The sequence below is a fragment of the Talpa europaea genome, assembly GCF_964194135.1.
Source record: "Talpa europaea genome assembly, chromosome: 7".
Lineage (NCBI taxonomy): Eukaryota > Metazoa > Chordata > Mammalia > Eulipotyphla > Talpidae > Talpa > Talpa europaea.
In genome coordinates, this window is record NC_140074.1 from 125577997 (window position 1) to 125604662 (window position 26666).

Consider the following 26666-nt stretch of genomic DNA (forward strand, 5'->3'; position numbering starts at 1 on the left):
CCAGACTTGGGGTCCAAGCTCCCCGCAGCCTAAGACAATACGACCCGTGACCGCCCGCAAGTCCATTTTTAAACCTCCACTAGGAAGGCCAGGGCGGGGGAAGGCGGCCCCAGCTCGCCCGGGAGGCCGCATTGTTCTCACAGCGGCATTGTTTCCAGGCCCGCGCTGACCAGTGGCCCCGCCACCCCTGGGGAATCAAATGAGGTTGTTTTTCCCAAGCTCGGGCTCCTCAGGTGCGCGGCAGTTCCTGGACCCCGGGGGGCCTGTGGCATTTCTGCAGCAGGAAAGAGGAAGGACTGTGGGTCCAGCATCTGCGCGTGGCACCTGCAGAGCCGACCCCAGCCGGCGGGAGCAGGAGGCGCCGTCTCCATGGCGACCAACCCAGGCCGGGAAGCCGCGGGGGCTGCGCTGGGGGGGCTCCTGCTCGGAGCCCTGAGAACCGTCCGCGGCCCAGGCGGAGCCTCCAGAAGCGCAGGTAGCAAGAGGAGGTCTCGGCGGGTGGACCCCGAACCCCGTGAAGCTCCTGGGGGTTCGCTGCCACCCTGGTTCTATTCCCTGACCTGGACCTCAAGCTACTGGGCGCGGTGAGCCCCGCACGAAGGGGCCAGTAGCTCTTTCACGCGAGGACAGTCCGGTGAGGGGCCGGGCGGGGGCACAGACCCCCTCACCAGCTAAGCCAGCTGCAGCAGGGCCCGCCTGGGGCCTTCGGGGAGCTCGCCAGAGACCCTGCCCCTCGCCAGAATCGGACCATTTTCCCCAAAGCAAATTCCAGTTTGTTGGAAATGCTCTGAAATAGCAGGTGTCCCGACCCTCTTCGCTGGCTCTTCATCTGTGTGCTGTCTTGTCTCTTACCTTTGCACATGCTGTTCCCCAACTTGGAATGTGGTTTCCTGCCTCTTTGGGGGGCTAACTCCCAGGAGAGACGCCTGTCCACCCTACCCCCCTTTTCAGTGGCTCAGACACCCTGCTTTCTGGACTCCAACTGAACTCACCGCACCCCCTGGTAACAGAGCAGTGTTAAGAACAGGCTCTTCTGGGTCCAGACTGGCTGTGTGACCACAGGGAGTGTTTCAACCCCTCTGGGCCTCTGCTGCCTCACTGACCAGGATCTGTCTTATAGGCTGTTTGCAAAGATGAGATGTTAACACACATTAAACCTTTGGGAAATGTTGGCTCCTGGTGGGTGTTCAGTAACCCTGCAGCTGAAGAAGAAACTTTCTTAAAGCAGAGCCTGATCTGCACACACCCCCCCAGACTGAGCTCCTTCAGCCAGGCTGGGAGTCCAGCAGTATATGTGGAATGAAGTCTGAACCCGTGGAGGGCTCTTTTCTGCTGATCATTTACACACCAAGCCTGGTTCTGGGCACCCTGACTTGTAATAGCACGGACTGAGTCATCCCCAGACTGGACCCAGAGTGGGCTCAGCACTTTGCCAATGAAGTGTGCCCCTGACGGGGCCTGGAGGGGTTCCCCATCCTTAGTGCCAGGCCAAGGGGCTCTCAGCCTTAGCACAGCTGGGTTACCCATGCGGTCCACAAACACCAAGATAGTCAAATAAGGCACATACCTGCAACCAGAGACGCCTGATGGAAAAGGACAAACCAGACCCCACGTTGGGCAACCCGTCTCCTCTGTGCTTTTGCTTGAAAAAATGAAACCAAACTCTTCATGCAAATAGTTCAACTTTAAACTAAGTTGTGAAACCACTGTAACTACAGCCTTCCTCAGATCCTCAGAGGAAGAATGCCAGCCCATGGTTGCTGGGGATTTGGGAGCAGACCAGGGATTGAATGCAAACGGGCAAGAGGGAAATAAGGGGGTGATGGCAATGTCCTCAAACTGGATTTGGGGTGATAGTGCAATTCTCTACATATGTACAAAATATAGCATTCCCAGATTTAGGAAGTACAAACAGGAGAAGTCCTATTATGTTTGAATTTTAGATAAGCCACAAACAATATTTTTAGCACAAGTCTGTGCCAAATATTGAGGAGCACACACCTATACAAAAAAGTATTTGTTGTTTATCTGAAATGCCAATTAAAATGCCAATTATCTGGGGGGGGGTCTATATTTTTTCTGCCAAGCCTTTGAAGAGTACACTTACAATGGGTGAATTTTATGGTATGCAAATTATACTTAGTGGGTTCATTTAGCACAGTGCCTAGAAGAATATTGTTGCTTAAAGAAAAGTACAGCTTTTCAAAGATAGTGAAGGAAAGGATAAACAGCTGGGACTACATCAAATTAAAGAGCATCTGCACAGCAAAAGAGACATTAACCAAAACAAAGAGACACCCCACTGATTAGGAGAAAATTTTTGCACACAACACTAATGACAAGGGACTTGATCACAAAGATCTACAAAGAGCTGAGGAAACTCAACAAAAACAAAGTAAATAACCCAATCAAAAAATGGGCAGAAGAGCCTGCCAAAGAGGAAATGCAAATGGCTACCAGGCATATGAAAAAAATGTTCAACATCGGGCCTCCCCGGTGGCGCAGCGGTTGAGCGCTGGGTTGCGAAGCTGCCCACGGCCTCTGCGACGCAGGTTCGATCCCCGGCTGCCCCCCGGCCACCGGAGGAGGGTCCCACATGGCGCGCAGACCTCTCCTGCCACCCGCTGCTCCCCTCAGCAGTGTACTTCGGTCCTTCTGCCTGCTTTGTTCCCCGCTCTGCCTCTGGTGAATTCTCTCACCCTCCCGCGCTTCTGACTGTACCCAGTGCATGTATAAACAAACAAACAAACAAACAAATAAAAAAAAAACATGCCTCTATAAAAAAAAAAATGTTCAATATCACTTGTAATCTGGGAAATGCAAATCAAAACCACAATGAGAAACCATCTCACACCAGTGAGAATGGCACATATCAAAAAAAGTAGCAACAAATGTTGGCGAGGATGTGGAGAAAAAGGAACTCTCCTGTACTGCTGGTGGGAATGCAAACTGGTCCAACCACTGTGGAAAGCTGTGTGGAGGTTCTTCAAACTGCTAAAAATGGAACTTCCATATGATCCAGCACCCACTCCTAGGTATCTACCCAAGGGATCTCTGCACCCCTATATTTACTGTCTTTACAGCACTATTTACAGTAGGTAAGCTATGGAAACAACCCAAATGCCCAAAAATAGATGACTGGATCAAGAAGATGTGGTACATATACACCATGGAATATTACTCAGCGTTCAAAAAAGATAAACACATGCCATTTGCAGCAACATGGATGGAGCTGGAAGGGATCATGCTCAGTGAATAAGCCAGAAAGACAAAGAAAAATACTAGATAGTTTCACTTATAGGAGATATGTAGAGTATCCAAATAAGGGATCAGGGGAAAAAAAGTTATTATAATAAAATGAAAATCAAAATCAACAAGCAACTATAAACCAGAGACATTCTGCAGGGGTGGGAAGGAAGGGAGTAGGATCAAAACAGAGGCGGAAAGAGCACAAGGGACTATGGTGATGGGACACAGGTGAATTAGTGGTGGGAATTTCATGGAGACTATAACTGAGATGAGAAAGCATCTCAGCATTAAAAAAAAAAAGCATTAAAAAAAGAACAATGTAAAAAATATATTAAAAATAAAGAAAAAGAAAAAAGAAAATCAAAAGAAAAGAAAAGAAAAGCAGGCATAAGAATAAGATAGCAGGAACTATAATCAAATGTCTTACAGTAAATGTAAATTGCTCTCACAGTAAACAAAAATTGCTCAAATTCCCTTACGAAAAGACAGTGATTTTGGATTGGAATAAAGCAAAAATTGATTTGATCCAAAAGAATGCTGCATATAACAGTTGATCAGGGCATAGGCAGAGATATCTGGCAACAGCAAGATTTCTCTAGACTTTCTATATGCAAAAGAAAAATAAAATCAAGCTATCAGTAAAAGATCAAGATCAAATCAAGTGCAATACGAAAACATAAACATAAGAGAGTTCAAAGCTATCAAACAAAGTACAGCATTTCCTTCTGTACCCCCTCTCCACTTCACCCTCCCAAGAACCCCTAGAATCACCAGTGTAGGAAATCTTCTAGAAAACAGTCGCCAAAACTTTGATTTCCCGGAGCTTGGAGTCTGCAGAGAGCTAGACCTCCAGGTCAGAAACGCCAGAGTTTGGAGCAGGCCTCTGTTTGCTAGGTACCCCAAATACCAAAATCACCGCACTCTACCCCCTTGCTAATTGCTGTTCAATTCTGAATGCCCTGCACAGGCTAGGCAGAGGGCTACCAGTAATAAATGAAGCTTCTTTGCTCTTGAGTAGGTACTACCTTAAGAATTGCAAACAGTATACACCCACCCACCAACACACAAATATTGAAAGCAAAGGGAGAGCAATTTTTTTCACCTCCTCCAATCAGATGAATTTTCCTATATCTGTGGGCTTTGCCTACACAATTGCATTGTGCAATCAATAAGAGATTGTTACTTTCTTGGGGAGTTAGCACAGAAGTTCTTGTCCATAACAAATATAAAACTGTTAGTAGGTCTGCCTTTAAGCAACCCAGATATCAAATTCAGACCAATTGTCAAAATTATGATAACTTTTTCTTTAAATTTTCCCTGTCTGAGATCTGCAAACAGGCGGTTCTGGAATTAAAAGGACTCATTTACATTCCATTCTGTGTTCTTTACTTCCATGGTACCATTTTGGGACCAAAAGATTGCACAAAACTGTCACTGAGGTTATAACATGCAGTGCAGGACGAAAAGGAAGGGCCTTAGTTTAAAAGTTATGAATTTCAGGACCCTGACGACAGCACTGGATGCTTGGGTGACAGATGATAAACCTGTTAACCCGAGGATCCCATTATTTTGTTACTTTGCTTACTTGCCAACCAGGAAAACAGGGTGATCTGGGCATTACGAGCAGGGAAGAGGTCACTGGGAGAGTCTTGTTGCCTCTCCAAAGGTAAACCTAGATCAACAGGAAGTTCTCAGGGTGAGTGGTGGGGAAGTTAGAGATGCTGAGCGCTGTGGATGAGGCGGTGCATGCTAAATAAAATGCTGATCACAGTAGCTAACTTTCATTGCAGTGTGCTAGGAGATTTACATGCCCCACAGTTTCGTCCTGTGGGGTTCGGTACAGCTGCAGTTAGTTACTCTCTTGAAGCCCCAAAACTGACCAGGGACTGCCCCAGGACCCTTGCTCCTACCACTCACTCCAAGTTCCTCTGCTTTGGCTAGAGTTCGATCAACCTAGCAAACTTGTCCCTTGTCTGTTAGGAACTCTGATTAATCAAACACATAGACATAGAAATACAAAACAGAAAAATCATTACCAGCTTAGTAAACGCTATTTTGAACCCAATCATTCCAGTGAGATTTATGAGATAAAAATACAGAGGGATTGCTGAAAAAGGAAGAATCCTGGAATGCCCCAAATTATGGAAAATTCTAAAGTGCAGACTGATAATCAGAATATCAGTAGTGGATTTTTACAGGACTGAGAAAGTGAGCCATTCCCTAGAGCCAATATTTATAGGAATTTGACAGTATTTTTCAATCTGATGACTAAATTTCTTTTTTTTTTAATAACAGCTTATTTTTTTTATATAGAGGCATGTTTTATTTATTTCTTTGTTTGTTTGTTTTTTATTTATCCATGCACTGGATACAGTCAGAAGCGTGGGAGGGTGAGAGAATTCACCAGAGCCAGAGCGGGGAGCAGAGCAGGCAGAGGGACCAAGGTACACTGCTGAGGGGAGCAGCGGGCGGCAGGAGAGGTCTGCGTGCCATGTGGGACCCTCCTCTGGTGGCCGGGGAGCAGCCGGGGATCGAACCCGCACAACCCAGCGCTCAACCACTGCGCCACCGGGGAGGCCCTGATGACTAAATTTCTTTAACAAGCTCAGTATTTCATTTTCCTCCTTGACTGGAAAGAGTAGGGTATTTCTGAAAGGATCTTCTAACTTTTTTTTTTCTTTCTCAAGTGACTTAAAACAAGTTGTTGCCCACAGAGACGATGCCACGGTCCGCTCCTCCCCTTACACCGCGGTCATTGAAACTACAGAAATTTGACAATGGCGCCATCTCATGGAATACTAAAAAGTGACAACAAGAAATTATTTCAAATTTTTCAACAAGTTTCTCCTAAATGCCTCTTTATCAGCTTTGGACACCTTCGTGGCTTATTTTACTTTTGGTTATTATTTCCATTCAAAACATACCACCGATGTAAAAAAAAAAGTTATATATAAACATGTAGCATAAAAATAGTCTATAAAAAGTATTTAAAATAAAACTCCTCATTTCTTTTTCCAGACATGGTACCCTGAGCATATATAAAAAAATGAATGAACAAACAAACAATGACAAATATATGTATCTATGTGTGCCACACAAATAAATGGGATAATGTTATGTATTTTTCTGCAACATGTTTTCTTTTCCCCCTCTTTTGCCCATCATTAGTATATTTCCATTTCATAGGAAAGTAAGTAACTCGCTTTTAAAAAATTACTCCAAAATATCTCTGAGTATGGAGTTTCCTTTTGGGATAATAAAAAAATGTTCTAAAATTAGATTGTGGTGATAGCTGCACAGCTTGTGAAAATACTAAAAACCACTGAACTGTATACTTCAAATGTTATGGTATGTAAATGATATCTCAATGAAGCTGTGTAATGAAAGAACAGGATGTCAAAACATATCCCAGTATAAGGACTTAAGGACTGCCTTTAATTTTTTTTTTTCATAGAAGAACTGGAGTGTAGGCCAGAGGTGCGGTGGGAGGGGGTTGAAAGAGTCACCAGAGACAGAGTGGGGAGCAGAACAGGCAGATTCACTGAAATACACGGCTGAGGGGAGCAGCGGGCGAGACAGGACAGGTCTGCTGCGCCATGTGGCTCAGCTCCCTGGCTGGGGATCGAACTCAGACCAACAGCAGGCTGCAGTGTTAGCTGGACAGCGCTTGGGACTTAACCCCTGCACCACCAGAGAGGCCCCCGTTTCTAGCTTTTCTTTCACAGAATGTTCCATCCAAGCCAACCAAAAGTGGTGTCACGACTGAGGTTGTGTTTGTAGCTGAACTGACCCTCGTGACCACACCAGGAGAAAGAGGCTCAGCCAGGGAGAGCGAGGGGCGCGGGGCAGGCGTCCTCTGCCCCCGAGTTATAATATTCATCCTGCAGCGCAGGATGAATAGGAAGGGCCTTCACTTAAAAGTTGTTACGCATTTCAGGACGCTGGCATTGGCATATTAACCGAGAGTGGGGCCTAGATGACCCCATGAAACTGAGCCTGCAGCCCCACCACAGACTCGCTTCTCTTCCATCACCCCCTCAATAACGGCAACTCAAGAATCCCACCAGGCTCTGCCTCAGGGGGTGTCCAGCCCTCCACAGTCATCTCTGAGTGAGGCAGTTCAAGACATGATCTTTTTTATTTTTTTAAGATTTATTTATTTATTTATCTATTTATTATTTATTTTATTTATTTATACAAGCACTGGGTACAGTCAGAAGCGCGGGAGGGTGAGAGAATCCACCAGAGCCAGAGCGGGGAGCAGAGCAGGCAGAAGGACCGAAGTACACTGCTGAGGGGAGCAGCGGGCGGCAGGAGAGGTCTGCGCGCCATGTGGGACCCTCCTCCGGTGGCCGGGGAGCAGCCGGGGATCGAACCAGTGCTGCAGAGGCTGCGGGCAGCTTCACAACCCAGCGCTCAACCGCTGAGCCACCGGGGAGGCCCAAGACATGATCTTGTCCCTCACTTAAAGGCTTTTCCCAATAAACTTTTATCACTTTTCATGGGAAAAGTGGGAATTAAGGAACTTATCTCAAGACTTGGGAAACAGCATAATAAACACTAGCAGGGCCTCCCTGGTGGCGCAAGGGGTTAAGTCTTAGCACTATGAAGCTATAGCCAGCCACTGCAGCACAAGTTCGATCCCCAGCCAGGGAGATACCCACATGGCGCCACAGACCTCTCCTGTCTCGCCCGCTGCTCCCCTCAGCAGTGTATTCCAGTCTATCTTATTGTTCTGCTCCCCACTCTGTCTCTGGTGAATCCTCTCACCCTACACACTCACCTCTGGCCACTCGAACCCAGCTCTTGTATGCATAAATAAATAAATCTTTGAAAAAAAAAATAAACACTTGGGCCTGATGGAGCGCTTATAATGCTGCTCACAGAGTTTAGAAACTATGAAGTCTTGTACATTCTTTGTAATGGAAACAGTAAAAATCTTTGGGAAATGAGACGTTTTAGGGAGTTGTGCCCTTTGTGAGATTCTAACTGAGATAGTAATACTTTAAGATTTACAAGATTTATTTGATGAATGAAAGAAAAGTAGCTGATACTACAAAAGATAAATAGGGCATAATACTTATAAAAATAATATATCAATTCTGAGACAAAAACTATCATATTTTAAAATACATTATATGAAAATGCATTTGTTGATTGAGCGCAAAAGCAAAAATAAGTGAATTTTAAAGTCATTTAAAATTGAACCTCCCCAGTGGTGCAGCAGGTTGAGCGCAGCGCTGTGAGGCTGTCCGCAGTCTCTACAGCATGGGTTCGATTCCTGGCTGGCCAGGGAGATTCCCACATGGTGAGACAGCCCTCTCCTGTCTCACCCGCTGCTCCTCTCAGCAGGGCTTTCGATCCATCTGCCTGTTCTGCCCCCCACTCTGTCTCTGGTGAAGCCTCTCACCCTCCCGTGCCTCTGGCCTGTACCCCAGCTCTTGTATAAATAAAATAAAATCTTTAAAAAAAAATTTACATCCCTTGTTGAGTAGTTTGTAGTTTTACTTAAGCTAAGTAATATTGCATCGTTTATTTAGAGTTAACGAGGGGGTGGTGATGAAATTTTGATTAAAATTTTTGTTTCCTACATTGAGTTACATATTCCTATTACACTACTGGTTATTAAATATTTTTTATAACACTGTGCACACCTCCTGGAAGCTTTGCAAGGAGTCCATGAGACATCCAGTATTGAGGTCTTGGACAACTTTCCTGTTTGTAGCACGGTATTTATTGTTACCAGTTTTCGCACTCTGGGGAAAGACTGTGTATCATGATAGTGTGGGTTTGGCATGATTTGGACTGCAAGGAATTTGCCAGATCCCTTGATGAGCATTTGCTTTTTCCATTAGAGACTTCACTTCTGATTCGTCGTGTGACCTCCTACCTCTCCAGAGCAGTCCTAGCAATGTTAGCGAACAGCTGTTGAGTGGGACTTCCTCTGGTTTCCTGTGCTGTCATCGTGTCCAAGCTGCGGTCTGCGAGCTTCCTGCACCAACCGAGAGATGAACACACAGATATGTCCCAACACGTCGGTTTTTCTGCAAACTCCCCACCCTCTCCCCATGCAGGCATGATGGTGCTCAGGGGCAGGGCCCCCGCCTCTCCCTGGGGAGGGGCCTGTCAAGAAGGCGATACCTGTGAAATTCTGCTTCTAAGGGTCATCCCTGCAGAGATGAAACTCAAGAGGTTCTTTCCCTCCCATTTCCTCAGTGAGACATTAATGCAGCATGAGAATGACCATCACCTCCAATCATGCCTCTTCCTTTGAAAGAGCAGGTACCTCAGAAGTTATTGTCAGAGGCCATAAAGGTCTTTTAGGAACCGAGTCAGGTTAAGTAAGATGATGAACTTCCAGCCTGTCGTAGCCAGGCAGGGAAGAAGTGGGGGTGAGAGCAGCAGGCTCTGGTTCTGCTGAGACACCCCCTCAACCCACTGACAGTAGCTAGGAGTGGGATTGGGAATGACTGACCCCCACAGGCTGGGACCTGGGGGCCTGAGCATGAAGTCCTGAGGTGAGTCCACACTGGGGGCTACATGATGTCCCAGAAGGCCTGTTACCTGGCCAGGGACCTGGTTTCCTCACAGAGTGGGCACCTGTCCATAGGAACATGGAAACTTATCAGGCCAATCCTGGGTGGCAACAAGAATCAGTAACCCAAGTGGCCACACCTGGTCACAGCTCCCTCTCCTTGGGGAGCCGCTCCCCACTTTCCATTTCATCCCGGTGACACCAGAATATTTGACTTTCCTTCTTTACACTTCATGGGACCAGGAGACTCTGGATCAGGTGGAAGGGACTCCTGAGGCAATCTGGATTGTGATGAGAGAATCTGAGGTCACCCAGGCCCATGGTGAAATGCAGAGTCCCAGGCGCATCTCCAGGAACATGGAGAGGGATCTAGGAATCAATTGTGGGCAGAAACTCAGGCATTTCTGGTGCCAGGCTGGTGCTTCTCTCAACAGTCAATACCCACTTCACGATTTGAAACCAAACTCCCATGAAGTTCCTCTTGCTAAATCCAGAGACAGAAGCAGGGGAGGCAAGGTCACACAAAGACAGATACAAAGGGTTGTTTTTTTTCTTGTTTTTTTCTTTCCCTTTTTTTTTTTTTTTCTGTTTTCCTGCGTCCACCTTCCCAGGCAGTCCCCTCCCACATCTCTGCTAAAAAGAGCTGGTGGAAGACACAGGCAGGGCAAAGAGGCCACACACATCATGTCAAGTTTGTTCAGATAACTCCGATTTCTTTGACTTGATCAAAGAGGAGGAAGCTCGCTGGACTCTTGCCATCACACCACTGCGCCAACGGCTTCGCCCTCCTGTCTCATGTCTCTACAGAGGATGTGCAGCCCCTGGAACACGCTGGGTTGGGAGCGGCAGTTTTTCTGCTGTCACATCAAGGATTCACTTACCATTTTGAAGCTTCAATCTCCAAACCGAAAGATGAGCTGGAAAAAGAGTTTTCTCATCTTCCTTTTCTCTCTTTTGGTCCCAAAAGGGGCAGCGGCCTGTAAGACAATGAAAAAAACAGAAGGTAAGTTTCATTTACTTTTCATTTACTTTTCAAGTACTTTTCAAGTACTTTGGTACTTTGTACTAAAACCTTCCCCAGAATGGGAAGGTGGGCTGCTTTAAACATGATCATTCGTAAATAAGTTTTTCTCTGCTTCTACAGTCAAAGTAGTAAAGTCTTTTTCAAATGACATGATTTTAGGGAGGGTGTTGAAGCATCTTTCCTGAGACTCAGAGACAACAGTTTGGGTTGTTTGACAATGAAATCTTTCTCTGTTGTTTTTAATTAGAAAATCAGTGCACAACCATTGTAAAAATAAAGCAGGCAACACACAAAATATATAGATTGGGAGGCTGTTTATTATTACAGGGCTAGACTCAGAGTCCTGGGCCTCCCTGGTGGCCCAGAGGTTATGTCTCAGTGCTATCACTGCTGCGACTTGAGTTTGATTCCCAGCCAGGTAGCTGACCCACATAGGGCACAGCAGATCTCTCCTGTCTCACCCGCTGCTCCCCTCAGCAGTGTGTTTCAGTCAGTATGCCTGTTCTGCTCCCCACTCTGTCTCTGGGGAATCCTCTCACCCCCTGCACCTCTGGCCTATACCCTAGATTTTCTATGCAAAAAAAAAAAAAAAAAGCTGGACTAGAGGTCCTAAGCTTGTGGGACCTTTTCCAGCTGCAGCCTAGACACACAACTTAACAACTTTAATTTCTTTCCTCTTTGAAGTGCAGATAAGAAACACATCTCTCTGGGAAGTTTGTGAGGCCTGAGCCTGGCCAGGTCCCACAGCCCAGTGCCTGGTGTACAGGAGCCATCCATGAGAGCTGCCAAATGTTACCATATAAAATGCGAAGCTTCTGTAACACTACCTCCAAACCCCTCTGCTTCCAGATGAAACCACAATTAACAGCCATTTCCTATTCAATAGTATAGTAAAAAGACTTTTGTGACTTGTCTTTTTTTTTTTTTTACTTCATCTTCCAGCACAGAGATTTTTCTAAGTGGTAGAAGTAGATTATTTCCTTTTTTTAACAGCTCTCCGGCATTTCACAATAGGACTCACAATGATTCATTTAACCAACCCCTCCCTGATTCTTCCATTTAAAAAATCATATAACAATGAATGCTGCAATGACTATGCTTGTACAAGCCCTCCTTTGTGGACTCACAAGCATGAGACCTTCTGCGGGATAAAATACTAGAAGTGAAATTGTGGGGCCAAGGGCACACCCCTTTGACTCCTTACAGATTTTGTAAAATTGACCTCCCCACACAATGAACCTGTACTCGGCCCACCAGCAGTGTCTGCTCCGGTGGAGGGCAAGTGTCCCATCCGCTCACTCACAGAAGAACAATCCAGTTTTAAAATTTGTGCCAGTCGGTTGAGTACAAAATATTGTTTAAATTTGCAGCTGCCTTGTCATGTATGAGGTTGACCATCTTTTTTCCCTTTGACTATCCATGAAAGCACCAGCATTCCTGCGTAGATGGAATTTAGGGATGGCTGTTTCTGGTTGGAAGCTAATGCAGGACCGGAAACACGTCACCTGTTCAGATCAAAGATCAGGTGGGGCCTTGAGGTCATTTTTTTTTTTAATTCCTTTCCCTCTTCTTTTTTTATTCTATTATATATATATTTTTTGGCCCCAGGTCTGGATGATGACCTTTTGCCTCTTCTACTGGGAATTACTTATTCATATTACTTGTCTAATTATCAGTTGCTTTATTTCTTATTGATTTTTGTATATAACAAGAATCTTATCCCTTCACTTATGTTTTAAACACTTTCTTCCAGACTGTCCTTTAATCTTACCACAGAGAAGTTGTAAGTTTTAAGATAATCAATTTTTTCCAAACTTTTCTTTATGGCTGCTAATTCCAAATATCTTACCTGGAAGAGCTTTTTCCTACCAAGTGATATAAAATGTTTCCCTAAATTCCTCTTAATTTTTGTGTTATTTTTTATGTTAGACTTTCCAATAAGGGTTCTTTTTTTCCCTTGATTTTTTAAATAATGAAAACACACACACACAAGACACTAAGGTATACTGCGATCATATCAAAGGGTCTCAAGGTTTAGAGATGCTTGAACATCTCTAAACAATAAGAATAAAAATTGCAATGGATTGAAACACATCAAATACATTTAAATCTACACATTCGTAATGATCCTCAAACAAACAAAAAAACCCCATAGCAATAAAAGAAAAATATCTCACTGTTATGTTAAAATACAGTATTGCAAAACCAACATTACCTCAATGAAGATAATTGGAAAAAATACTGCTAATTTTGGGGAGATGGTTATGGCATTGGGTCCAGTACTGTAGAGACACGAATTATCAATGTCCTTCAGACGAAGATCAGCAGGGACATACATGTGGTTAAGTCAAATTGGTTTTGGGAGAAAATGCCTGGCTGGGAACCACGGGATGTCTCAGCAAGAGAGTGCTAGAAAGGACTTAGGGGAAGATTTGAACTTGTGTTAAGTAATTTGGGGCAAGAGTCCAAGCAGCAGACTATAGTCTGGATTGAATTCTGTTAGGAAGTAGGATTAAAGACGGGGTATCTTAATAATTCTTAACTAATGGGCAAGGAAAATAGAGTGAGGCTAAAGCCATGACTTCTAAAGAAACAGCAGTCACTTCTATTGGCCAACTTAGGGCGAGGCTTGGCCATTTTGTAATTTGGACAATGATTATGTCTTTATCTGTCTTCAGGCCTGATTGGGAAGTGGCCTTATTCTTTTTCTCAACCCAACATGGTCGTAGAGGTGGCTTTGTCTGATAGGGAAGTTCTAAGTGTGAGTGACAGGTCAGTTCCTGGAAGGCCAGTTCCCAGATGTCAGGGACTGTTTTTCTCTTTCTCAATACTGAAACTCACAGCTGAAATACTAGGCCGTCTGGGATTTGCAGTGGAAAGTAATGTGGGAGAATGAAATAGTGTTACCCTGAGTTGATAATTTTGGAAGCTGAGTGATAGGCCCATGGGGATGATTATAGTTTCTTCTCTGTTATGTCTGAAGTTTAAAAAAAATTCAAATAATGGACAAACAGGTCATCCTGTTTGGCTATGGGACCTGAAACTTTAATGTTTCTAACTCAGCATGACCAGTCTTAGAGGCCAGGAGAGATAGCCAGCAAAAGGGGCTTGTCAGGCCTCCATCCCTCCCTGGGAGAGCCCTTGGGGGGCTTCCTCACACAATGGTCAGCCTGGCTGAGGGGACAGGAGATGGCCTTCTTAGGAAAAGTAGCCAAGAACAGGGTATTTCCACCATTCAACCCACAAAATATGACCAGATGGCCATTGAGTTATCCTCAGGGATATTAACAAGGACTTTTTCTTGTGTTGTTTGCTTTCCAGAATTTTCTTCTCCGTATTTGAACTCAGAAACAAAAGCAGTCACGAGGGGTCAAAACGTCTCTCTGGTTTGTTCCATCCAGAACAGTTCACTGCAAATCACGTATCGTTTGTTTCGGAACCTGTGTTGTCTGGATACCCAGAACAAAACAGGTGACCCCATGGTGGTTAACCTAACCATTGCGGAAGTCCATGAATTGGGTCCCTACAAATGCAAAGCTACGGTTTCCAACTGTTCGAAATACAGTAGTGAGTTCAACTTCACCTTCGTCAGTAAGTAGAGCGCTTGTTACTTGGGGCCCCTGAGATGTGTGTGATTCATCCCTCCTCCTCTGCGGGCTCTCTCCGCCCCTGCAGAAACTCACTCAGGAGCTTGGGGAGGATGTCGCCTGTACTCTTCATAACTCCATTTTACTTTCTCTTTCAAATAACGGTAATGACAACAAATAGGCTGATGGTCTTAGACCAAAAATTCTCATATCAACAATTTGGAAAATTGAGGAGATCTTGTCTAGATGCACATGGGCAAAGAATAACTTTTCCTGGGCTTCCCTGGTGGCGCAGGCAGTGGAGCGCAGTGCTGTGAAGCTGTCCGCAGCCTCTGCAGTTCTGGTTTGATCCCCGCCGGCCTCAGAGCAACCCACATGGGGAGGCAGACCTCTCCTGTCTCGCCCGCTGCTCCTCTCAGCAGTGTATTTCATCAGTCTGCCTGTTCTGTTCCCTGCTCTGTCTCTGGTGAATCCTCTCACCCTCCCGCACATCTGGCCTGTACTCCAGTTCTTGTATAAATAAAAAAAAAAAAATCTTTAAAAAAGATTTCCACCATTGCTGTGGGTTTCCTCCATTTGAATAGTAAGTGCCTACGTGTCTGCAGGAATTAAATCTGCTCTTAGGTAGTTCAGAACTTGGTGGTTTAAGCCCTAAATTAGTGGACTAAAAGTCTCCTAGTCTCCAGTTCCTGAGCTTCTGTCCCACACATCTACAGGAAATCTTCCCTCATCCTCATCCCTCACCCCCCCAAAAAAGAATAACTTTTCCTTTTGAATTTGAATAAGAAGTCTTAGATTCAGTGTTGGCTTCTGTGACCAGCATCTTCAAATTTCCCCAGAACTTTCCCTTCCTCATCAGTCAGTCTTCTTCCTGCCCAGCCACAGCTTATCATTTTTATATTTTTCTTTCCTACCTTCCCACCCTAAGCCTCTCACATCTAGCATTAATGGCCTCATCTATGAAGATGATAATCTTCATAGGAGAGGAAAGAGGGGTTTTCCAGGTAATACAGGTACATTGTACCTGGAGTCTTCTCAACACAGTTGTCCTGACACACTGACCAAAATTTGAGTTATTCTCCTGGCCCATGCTCACAGGTGCAGTAACCACTGGCCTGTGTGGTTCTTTAATTTAATTTAATTTTTTTAAAGGTTTATTTATTTATGCCTACAAGAGCTGGGGCACAGGCCAGAGATGCAGGGGGTGAGAGGATCCACCAGAGACAGAGCGGGGAACAGAACAGGCAAACTGACTGAAACACACTGCTAAGGGGAGCAGCGGGCGGGACAGGAGAGGCTCGCCTCGCCATGTGGGTTGCTCCCTGGCCAGCTAGGGATTGAACTCGTGCTGCAGAGGCTGCAGATCGCTTGACAGTGCAGCACCCAACCCCTTGCACCACCAGGGAGGCCCTGGTTCTTTAATTTTAAATTCAAAGTACTAAAATTAGATGGAATAAAAAATTCAGTGCCTCATTAGTCATATTTCAAGTACTCTGCAGCCACAGGGGTGGCTGGTAGCTGCTGTATTAAACAGCACAGACACAGAACATTTCCATTGTTACAGAAATTTCTATCAGAGGCCTCTGCTGCAGGCAGATTCTCTTTGTCACGCATCTTGTCATGCATCTAGACAAGATCTCCACAATCTTCCAAATGGTTGACATGGAAATTTTTAGGTTATCGCCATCTTAACAATCTGATGACAGTGATAGATTCTTCCCTCGAGAAGGGCTCGTGAGACTTCAGATACAAATTTCCATGTAAGACTTAAGAAGATCTAGGTTGAAATCTACTATCTTTACACAATTTTGAACACAAGCTGAATAGAAGCCGAGACTGTAAAAGAACTGTGAAGAAGGAAGGAAACTCTCCAAATGTGGCCCTGGGCTGGGGTCAGTGGGGAGGAGGGGCGGGGAGCAATGTGAGGCCATAACCTAACGACAATTTGCTCTAGTGATCAGAACTTGAATTAGTGGACTAAAAGCCCCCTAGTCTCCTGTTCCTGAGCTTCTGTCCCACAGATCTATAGGAAATCTTCCCTCATCCCACTCCTGTGAACTGGGCAGCCTGGTACTGCAGAAAGAGCAATGGCGTGGCCATCGAGGAATCTATGTAACACCAGCTTTCTTGGGATTTCCTGTCTGGATCGACCTTAGCTGTAGCTCTAGTGCTCAATTACTGAAATCTGAATTATAAAACTAGGCAGTATGATGCTATCATTGTCTGATTTTGAGTCTGAGTGAGAATCTCAGTCCATGGTGGGTGTGGAACGGGGTGAGGAAGGTAGGGCAGTTACTTGTCAGAGAAAGTATCTAGTTGCTCTTCAAATTCCTGAGATTCAGTATGAGAAAAGATGGCAAGATGCACCATGGCTGAGGGTTTCCTCCATTTGAATAGTAAGTGCCTCCGCGTCTGCAGGAATTAAATCTGCTCTTAGATAGTTCAGAACTTGAATTAGTGGACTAAAAGCCCCCTAGTCTCCAGTTCCTGTGCTTCTGTCCCATACATCTCTAGGAAATCTTCCCTCATCCTGCCTTCTGCGTAAATGCACATATTTCTTGCAATGTTAAAGTAACTACAGTGTCCTGTAGACATGTTTTGATAGATTATAAAACTATGATCTTCACTTAAATCAGATTAATAGTTACCTATTGAGGGACATCCCTGGTGGCGCAGAGGATTGAGAACAGAGCTGTGAAGCTGTCCGCAGCCTCTGTAGCGCCGGTTCAATTCCTGGCCGGCCAAGGAGATTCCCACATAGCGAGGCAGACCTCTCCTGTCTTGCCCACTGCTCCCCTCAGCAATGTACTTCGGTCCTTTTGCCTGTTCTGCTCCTTGCTCTGTCTCTGGTGAATTCTTTCACCCTCCCACTCCTCTGGCCTGTACCCCAGTGCTTGCATAAATAAATAAATCTTAAAAATAAAATAAAATAAACTTAAAAAATTAGTTACCTATTGAGAGCCTAGTGCAAATAATTGTGTTGTGTTCCTCCAGGGGTTTGATAAAGGTTAAGATATGATCTTGTTCCAAACCCAGGAAGGGCTTGAGTCATGAACACCACAACATTAGTCATTGATCACTCATGGGTACCAAAAATTATCCTTCTTTTATAAAAATACTGTATTTTTTTAAAGATTTATTTATTTATACAAGAGCTGGGGTACAGGCCAGAAGCACGGGAGGGTAAAAGGATTCACCAGAGACAGAGCAGGGAACAGAACAAGCAGACAGACCGAGAACACTGCTGAGGGGAACCAGCGGGTGGGCGAGGCAGGAGAGGCCTGCCACACCATGTGGGAATCTCCCTGGCCAGCCAGGAATCGAACCGGCACTGCAGAGGCTGTGGACAGCTTCACAGTGCTGCGCTCAACCCGTTGCGCCACTAGGAAGGCCCCCCCAAAAAACCCCTGTATTATTAATGAATTATATAATGACACACAGCTGGATTTCCCAAGAACTAGCTTGTGAGCTGACAGAGCCTAGCAGACCCACACACTTCCAACTGACAATTTCCCTTGAATCTGTTCGTTGAGGGAGGATTACTTCCTATTTTTTTGAGGAAGGGGAAGATTATTGTACTGCTGAATTGTGTCTCTCCCCTTGCCACTTCGTTCTATGCGGAACTCCAAGGATGCTGAGAATGCTAAGTCCCAGCCTGGCCTTCCACTTCTTTATGAAGGGACATTTTCCGGGGTAGCAAAGGCAAAAGCAATATGTACTCTTGGACACTGAAAACTTGATCCAGTCTCATCCTCAAAAGAGCAGAGCCCACACTCTGGTGTTCAGTAAATTCTAACAAATGAGTCAGGCCCCAGAGTTAGACTTTGGCCTATAAGTTGTAGCCCTTCCATTTACTGTGTGACTTTAGGAAAGTGACTTAACCTCTCTGAGCCTTACTCAACTCTTTCGTAAAGCAATTTACATGAAGTGCCTAACAGTGTCTGGCATGACGTTAACATTCAATAAATGGTAGGTGTTTTGGTGACGTCAATCATGCCAACATAACTAAGGGCTTTGCCCAGTAAATGAACAGGCCATTCTGAGGCTGCTGAGCCTAACAGTGTAGCTAGTTTGTTAAACACTATGCTGCTTTTTCTCATCTGATGGAAGATGTAGTTGGTTGTGACTTTGAGAAGCTGAGGAACAAGTTAACTCGATAGCAGCGAGCAGCTGTGCACAGTGGCATAGGGTCCTGGGTGCACAGCACATTGGTTAACCTGAGAGACGTGGTGACTCCAGACTACTCAACAGTTCAACATCCTTGGCAAAGACCTGTGCAGTGACCAGTGAATGCTGTCTTCTTGCAGATGAAGAGCGCTGTCCTTTCTGCCTACTGCTGCTTCTTCCAGGGTTATTATTGGTGCTAATAGTAATAATCCTAATTCTGGCATTTTGGATCCTACCAAAGGACAAAGCACGTAAGTTCTTTAGATTTCCCATGGGTTTGGGATACAGACAGCTGGGGAGAGGGGGAGGAAGCAGGGAAAGAAGGATCAGAAATGGGATGTGAAGAAAATGCAAAGAGGTGGGAAGGATCCAGAAGGGGGAGGGTAGAGAAAATGGACAGTTCCAGGTGGGATGATCCTTTCTCTAGTAAAAGCCTTTCTTGTTTAGATTGCTCCTGAGTGGGCTGCACTAACGAGAGGCCACCCTTGGCTTAATGCTCAGCTGCCACTGTCTTGAAATTCTTATACTATTTTTCAAAAATTTATTTTAAAAATGTGATAAAATATACATAATAAAATTTACCTCTGCAATGACTGTTCAGCGGCATTAAGTACATTCACGTGGCCATGCCGCCTCCACCATCATCCACCCACCCGGTGCTTTTTTATCGTGCAAGACTAAAACTCTAGCCCTGTGAAACCAGGACTCCCCACTCATTGCCCAGGCCCTGGCACCAGCATCTACTTTGTCTCTATGAATTTTACAACTCTTGGTACTTCTAATAAGTGGAATAAGAGAGCACTTGTCCTTTTATAGCAGATATTATTTCACTTAGGACAGTTTTGGCAAGGTCTATCCATGTTCTAGCCTGTGTCAACATTTTCTGTCTTTTAACGCCTCAGAATATTCCATTACGTATAAAGACACTGATCCAGACACACTGCTAATCCACCCATCTATCAAACAAACCTGTGTGGCCTCCACCATTTGGCTATTGTGAATAACCTGCTGGATTGTGGGTGTGCAAATGTAGTAACTTCTCAACCAGAGGCTCCACCTTTTCCCTGTGCACTGGCAAATGACATAGTGGGCCCTGCTGGCCAGCTCTTCACCGGCAAGAGTTTTGCCCTGTCACTGAGTCTGCGGTAGGAGGAAGCTCAGTCAGGTGGAGACCAGCCAGTGTCGTTCCTGGTGGCCCCACCTTAGTGCTGCATCAAGCCCCTGCTTTTTGCTCTTCCCATCTCAGAACCACCTGTAGTTAGGACTTCAAAGTGGCCTTACAATTGGCACAGAAGTTCAGAGAAATATCGAGATCTGCACACACGATGCTTGGAGTCTCAGCACAGCACCCGCCACCAAGCCCAGGAGCGCTGGGTGGGCTCCCCTGTCTGGGTGTCAGCCTTCTTACGTGGAGAGAGGGGCTCTTAGAACGTGGGGTTCCTCCTTCACCCTCCGTCTCTAGAGTTGTCATTCAGAGACATCAGGATCTCAGTTGACCTGAAATTTAAAAATAGATGTCAAAACAGAAACATCGTGGACACTTTTAAAACCCACCTCCCCTTCCTGCAAAAAAAGTCCAGAGTCTTGCAAAAAATGGAATTCATGTTCCTGATTGCCGGCCAGAGCAAAAAGCAGAGTCATCTGATAAATCATCCGATGAGCTAAACAGAGTCACCTGGTTGACGAGCTCACAGCTCCTGCCAGACATCAGACTTTTCTGTTCTTTTTTGGCGAGGAAAGACAATAAGTCTCTGGTCGTTTGAAATGCAGTCTGACAGGCAAAGGATGTTATTCACAGACCTGGGAAAATAAACCGGACAGGCTCCTGGCTGGGAGAAGCAGTTGCCATAGAATCCTTGCTGCTCCCATGGTTTTGCTTTAATTCAGTTGCGGCCTTTGGAGCAGGTGATTCTTTTAGAACTTGGGAAGGCGATAAAATAAGCACCATATGGCTGGATTGCTTCATTTAATGATTCTGCACCAATGTACGCAGGAAAAGCTATGCGAGAACAGGCACCCCGGGACTGTGGAGAGACACCCGCGGAAGCTGGGATATATGCAAATGTCTGTCCAAGCCAAGCAGGTAACAGAACTTGAGTATTTTGGTTGGTTTAGGTTTTTGTCTTTATTTTTTATGGTTGTACACACGTGGGTTAAAAAAAAAAAAAAAGGACAGACATAGAGGACGGTCTCCCTCCTACCCTGCACCCACTCCCACTTGCCAGGGGAGACGATCATTTGTTTAGATCCTTGCACAGAGGGGAGGCAGCCCCTCAGAGACAGGCCATCCTAACCCTGATTTCTCACTTGGCTACCTATCTTGCAGATTTTTTTTTAATCCATTTGGAATGATCCGTGCTGTGCTTTACAGCCTTTCGATCGCCCCCGAAAGCAGGCCTGTTTTATGATAACTAGACCCAGGGACAAGGCTGGCCGGGAGAACAGTCCCAGCCACCACGGCAGAGGGCCGGCCACGGGCCAGGTGCGCGCTGGGCATCTGCCGCCCAAAAGCAGACACCACACCCCAACTCACGTCGTTGCTTTTTCGTCGATGAACGACTTGTGCCAGACTGGGAACCAAGGCAGTGTGTTTCCACAGCCCAAGACAGGTGGTGTTATATTAATAAAAGCCTCGGTGGCTTTTTCAGGCTTTTATTGAGCTTTTATCAGGTGCACAGCAGGCAGGGGTGCCAGGGGCTGGCAGGCCGCCCAGCCCCCAGTGAGTCTTCACTCTTCCTGGGCTCTCTGGTGTTCTCATGTGGCCTCTGCGTCTCTGCCATAGTAGGGCGGTGGGTGAAGCCACACCCTCCCGTGATCAGAGACTCAGAGTCTGTGTCTTTTGCCCAGAGACTAGACACTCCCAGGAGATCCATTACTCCTCGCCCGTGTTCCAGGAGGCGGCACCCAGAGAGCGCGGTGAGTCACAACAGGCAGCCCACAGACCTGAGGCAAACAGCAGGGGAGGGGCAGGGCCAGGGGTCCAAACAGGGGAGGTCCCCAGGGCTGTGGTGGTGGGAGAACTGGGGGACTACCATGATGCACAAAAGTGAACAACGATGTAAGAAATAAAATCGGCTGTCAGCAGGGCACGGCGGTCCCTGTGAGGCCACCACAGTGGAGGGCTTTGGGAGTCCAAGGATGGGAGCCGCATGTGCACCCCAGGAAGCCAATGACACCCCACACCACAGCTCCTGCCAGAGCTCATGAGGAGATGGGCTTCTGGGAAGAGGGGCAGGATACAGCAGAGGCTGTTGTAGCGCCAGGAAGAGCACAGGGCAGGATCTCTGTGATCCGGGCAGACAAGTAAAGGAGAGGCCTGGAGCCTTTGGTGGCTTTTGTTTTTAAAGATTTATTTATTTATACAAGCACTGGGTACAGTCAGAAGCGCGGGAGGGTGAGAGGATTCACCAGAACCGGAGCGGGGAACAGAACAGGCAGACTGATGAAATACATTGCTGAGGGGAGCAGCGGGCAGCAGGAGAGGTCTGCGCGCCATGTGGGACCCTCCTCCTGTGGCCCGGGGAGCAGCCGGGGATCGAACCTGCGCCACAGAGGCCGCGGGCAGCTTCGCAACCCAGCGCTCAACCACTGCGCTGCCCTTGGTGGTTTTTTCAGGCTTTTATTGAGCTTTTATCAGGTACACAGCAGGCAGGGGTGCCGGGGGGCTGGCAGGCCACCCAGCCCCCTGTGAGTCTTCACTCTTCCTGGGCTCTCTGGCGTTCTCATGTGGCCTCTGCTTCTCTGCTGGTTCTGCTCTCTTCTCCTCGTTCTCGCTCTGCTGACGTCCCGGTGATGCTGCCCTTATAAGCCCAGTCTCTTGGCCCAGGTGCACCCACCCATGCATGCCCACACCCTACTCCAGGTGCCCGCCATCAGGCATGCGTGTAGGACCCCAGGGATTCATCATTAATGCTAATGGCAGGAGGGCAGAAAAGCCTGATAATCACTTACCCTTCACTGTCCACATAAAACACTCCCTATTTCATACAGTCCAGGAAAAGCCCGTTAATACTTGGTGCTGTCAGGACTCCCAGTTTGTAGAAAGAATTTCTTCTTAGAGCCTCTGGGGACATATATCCTAAGTTTATCTAATTATTTCCTCATTTATATTCCAGAAGCCTCTAATGATTGTAAAACGGCCTGTGTCTATTCTGAACTCACCATATAAAATTTCAAGATACAAACTGCAACTCAGGGTAAGATGCTTTTGTCAAGCCGGCTGACGCGGAGAAAAAGCAAACTTGACTGACACTTAAAACATGTCTCACCTGTTTACTGAAGGTGAATCAGGGTCCGTCAGGTCCCAGCACGCTTCCTGGCCACTCAGGTATATTCAATCCCGTCATCACACGAGAGGTTTGTGAGGTGGGATGCTGCCAGGTAACAGCGTTATAAAACTATTGCTACCTTCAGGCCTGGGCCATCCTCCCTGCAGTCGCGTTTACAAAGAATGATTGGGCCTCCTGGTGGTGCAAGGGGTTAAGCACCGCACTATGAAGCAATCCGCAGCCTCTGCAGCACAAGTTCGATCCCTGGCCAGCCAGGGAGCAACCCACATGGCACAGCAGACCTCTCCTGCCTCACCCACGGCTCCCCTCAGCAGTGTGTTTCAGTCAATCTGCCTGTTCTGTTCCCCACTCTGTCTCTGGTGGATCCTCTCACTCCCCTACCCCTGCATCTCTGGCCTATACCCCAGCTCTTGTATGCATTAAATAAATAAATGTTTAAAAAATATATAAAGAATGATTGTTCCCAGGTGGTTCTCTTCACACTGCCTCCTGGGAGCTTTAGAATGATCATGTTTTGGGTCCTGTGTCCCCACACCCATTGAAGCTGCATAAGCAAAAAGTACAAAGTAAAACCATGGGTAAAGCATCAATTGATGACCTTGAGGTGTAGCTGAAGTGCCCAGAGTCACCTCGGAGAGAGCAAGGCAGGGCCCACCACACACCACATATATTCTCTGCTGCCGTTTCACTTTGCTCTCGGCTTTGATAGGCCTGGAGCACACCTGTGTTGATTTTCACGGCCTTTCTCAGGCTCAGGGTTTAGCTAGTCATGTGGCGTCCCGTCCTGCCTTTCCCCTCAGCATTCTGTGGCAGGAACAGCCTGGAGTCGATTTGGGAAGACAGGAGAATATATTCATTTTCTAGGAGTGTTGTCAACAAGTTACCACAAACTGGTGGCTTAGAACAACAGAAATGGATTTCCTCATCATGCTGAAGGCCAGAAATCCAAGTTCAAGGAGTGAGCAGGGCCACACACACTCTTGTTGAAGCTCTAGGAGGAGAATCCTTCTTACCTCTGTCAATTCCTGGTGGCTCCTGCTGTTCCTTGACTTGTGGTCGTGTTTTGGCAACCTCCACTGTGCACGGCCTTCTCCTCCCTGGCCTGGTCCACGGCTGTCTTCCGTGACCGTCTCTTGGAAGGATCATGATTTTTGGATTTAAGAACCACCTGGATTATCCAGGATGCTCTCATCAAGACCCTTAATCACATCTGCAAAGACCCGTTTTCCAAATGAGGGAACAGTCTCAGGTTCCAGGAATTAGGGGACATGGACTTGACTTTAGGGGGAGCCACCATTTGTCACTACCAGAGACAAAGCTCTGATTTGAATCTTTCTTCCTAGGAGTTATATGCCAAGCACAGTAGTTTTAGGGCTGCAGACAAACAACTTGACCCATTGTTTTCTGCTCTCTTCTTTCGCTGGTGTCTAAACCCCAGTCTTAATGGTTCTAGCAATGAGCCTCTGCCTAGAAAAATCAGCGCTATCGTGGTGTCTAGTCATCGCTATTAGACACTCTTTCTGCAGCAACATCCTATACGGCCGATATGATTAATTTGCTTTTACAGGTGAGGAAACTTAGACTCAGGTGAGGTAATTTTACAAGGTCACCCGCAGCTCGGTGAGTGGCTGGACTGGGGGCTAAATCCTAGCAAAGGTCAACAAAAGCTCTGACCGTGGGAAGCCTCTTCAGGGTGGAAGGGACACTGTGTGCACGATGAATGCGAGGATCTTGTTGCCACAAAGCAGCACTCGAGGGCATTGCCTACCCACCGCCCCCTTTCATTGATATTTTCCTTTGGGGGAAATCAGAGGGTGTGGGGGCTGAGAGTGTGGGGGCTCCAGAGTTGACAGACTGATTCCAGGCTCGGTCACGCGCTAACCACAGGACCCTAGATGAGCCATGTCGCCTCTTGGGGCTTCAGTTTCCTCATTTGGCTGGGGAAGAGGAGCGGGGAGAGAGTGAGCCCCACATCATGGAGCTGCTGTGAGAATGAATGAAGTGAGGGGCTTGGAGCAGGACCAGACAAACGAAAACAAAAAGGGGAGCAAATGTGATGGTGCTTCTGACAACTCTGAGGCATGGTAAGTCTTGAATGTCATGCACCTGCCCCGTGGCCACCACTGGCTTTTGCATGTCTTAACCTGAGTGAGCCTCAGCCTGAGCACGAACTTGGCTGCAGGGGGGTGCAGGCGGAGAGCAGGCTGTGACCCTGGGGGCAGGAGTGAAGGACCAGAGAGAGCGGCACGGGGAAGGAAAAGAAGGGAAGGAGCTCGAAGCTGAGTGACCACCCCCTTGACTGGATTCGGGCCACATAAGACGCTGTGAGGTCTAGAAGTCCAGGATGCCGGAGAATTTGCAGGGAGAAGCATTTGCCCTTTGGGTCCCACCCACTCGCTGGGAGCCACCCTAAGAGGACCCCACCCACAGGCCCCAGAGCCAGAGCTCAGAGAAGACAAAGATGCATGCCCCAGGCCTGGCACCTTCACTGTGAGGTGGCCCAAAGCCCACGCAGAATTGTTTCCATGGTTGTGGCGGGAATTTGGGGGAGACCAAGAGACTAGGGCACCCACCCTCCAGCACCTCTCAGATCTGCTCGGGCCCTCCCTTGGGTGAGGCTGCTACTGTGCATGGTGGGGGCTGCAGTCCCAGGCTCTGAAAAACTTACCAGGGCGGGCACATGGACAAGGCTGCGTCCCTGCTGGCCCTGGGGTTCCCACTGAGAGCCCCAATCTTCTCCCCCTCCCCATCCAAGGTTGCCTTCCCCCCAGAACTCCAGCTGGCCTAGATGGCTTACCTGAAGGGGGCTGCACCGGCAGGAAGGGATGGAGCGCAGGATCTCTATGACCCGGGCAGACGGGGTGAGGGAGGAGAGAGTCCTGGAGCCCTAGGGGGGCTTACCAGGCACACAGCGGGCCCAGCCCCCAGCACGTCTTCACTCTGGGCTCTCCGGCCTTCTCCGTGGCCTTGTTCTCTGCCCCTCTCGTGGTTCTCGTGGTTCTCCTGCTCTCTGCTCTTCCTGGCATCGCCGTGGGGCCACCCTTTTAGGCCCAGTCTCAGCCCAGGGGAATCCCATCTGCACAGGCCACACCCCAGGCCAGGTGCCGCCGTCAGGCCTGCATCAGGACCGCAGGGTTCCGTCCTCTATCCTAATGGCGGGAGGGCAGAAAAGCCTGGTATCATTGACTTACCCTACAGGGGTACCCAGATCTTGCGCCTTCAGGGGCCTGAGCCCCTGCTGCCCTGCTCTTGTCAGGCCATGGTGGCCGCCCTTTGTCGCTGACAATTGTCGCCTGGCCTGGTGGCATCAAGAGATCCCCCCACTCTGGTGAATTCCAAATACTTCTCCCCCCTCCGTGGGCCACTCTTTCTGTGGGTCCACACACGGGTGTGGCCAAGTCGCTGAGAAGTCCTTGCGGCCGCTTCTCCTGGGGACGCACTCGGTGGCTGAGAACAAGGGACTCGGGGCTCCCGGGGCCCCACTCTGCCTCAGGCTTCCTTCTCGCTCAGCTTCTGGCCCCGCGACTGCCGGGCTCCAGCTTCACGACTGGCCGAGCCATTCTCTACTTCCCAGGGTCTGCACTGGTTCTCCCCTCAGGCCACCTCTCCCTCCACTCAAAGCTGGGGGCCCCGCGGCCTGTGCTGAGCGGCTGTGCCTGCTGGGAGAGCGGCCGGCCCTGCGGCCTGAATGGGGCCGAGCCCGGCCACGGCCTGGTTCTGATTCGCCCGCACCTGTTAGGTCAACCGAGTGTGAGGTGGGTCTCTCCTCCCCTCCTCCAGCAGCTGCCCTGGCAGGAGTGAGCGGGGGGCACTAG

The 26666-nt window shown here is 47.6% G+C and overlaps 1 protein-coding gene across 1 annotated transcript; it reads left to right on the plus strand.

Annotated features, from left to right (window-relative positions):
- Positions 1–369: 369 nt before the first annotated feature.
- MILR1 (mast cell immunoglobulin like receptor 1) lies at positions 370–26666 on the plus strand (the record flags this gene model as incomplete). Its single annotated transcript, XM_084238039.1, has 6 exons — positions 370–514; positions 14130–14399; positions 18703–18813; positions 20556–20645; positions 21410–21478; positions 26473–26666. 6 exons carry the CDS (start codon positions 370–372, stop codon positions 26664–26666), a joined length of 879 nt encoding a protein of 292 aa, XP_084094165.1.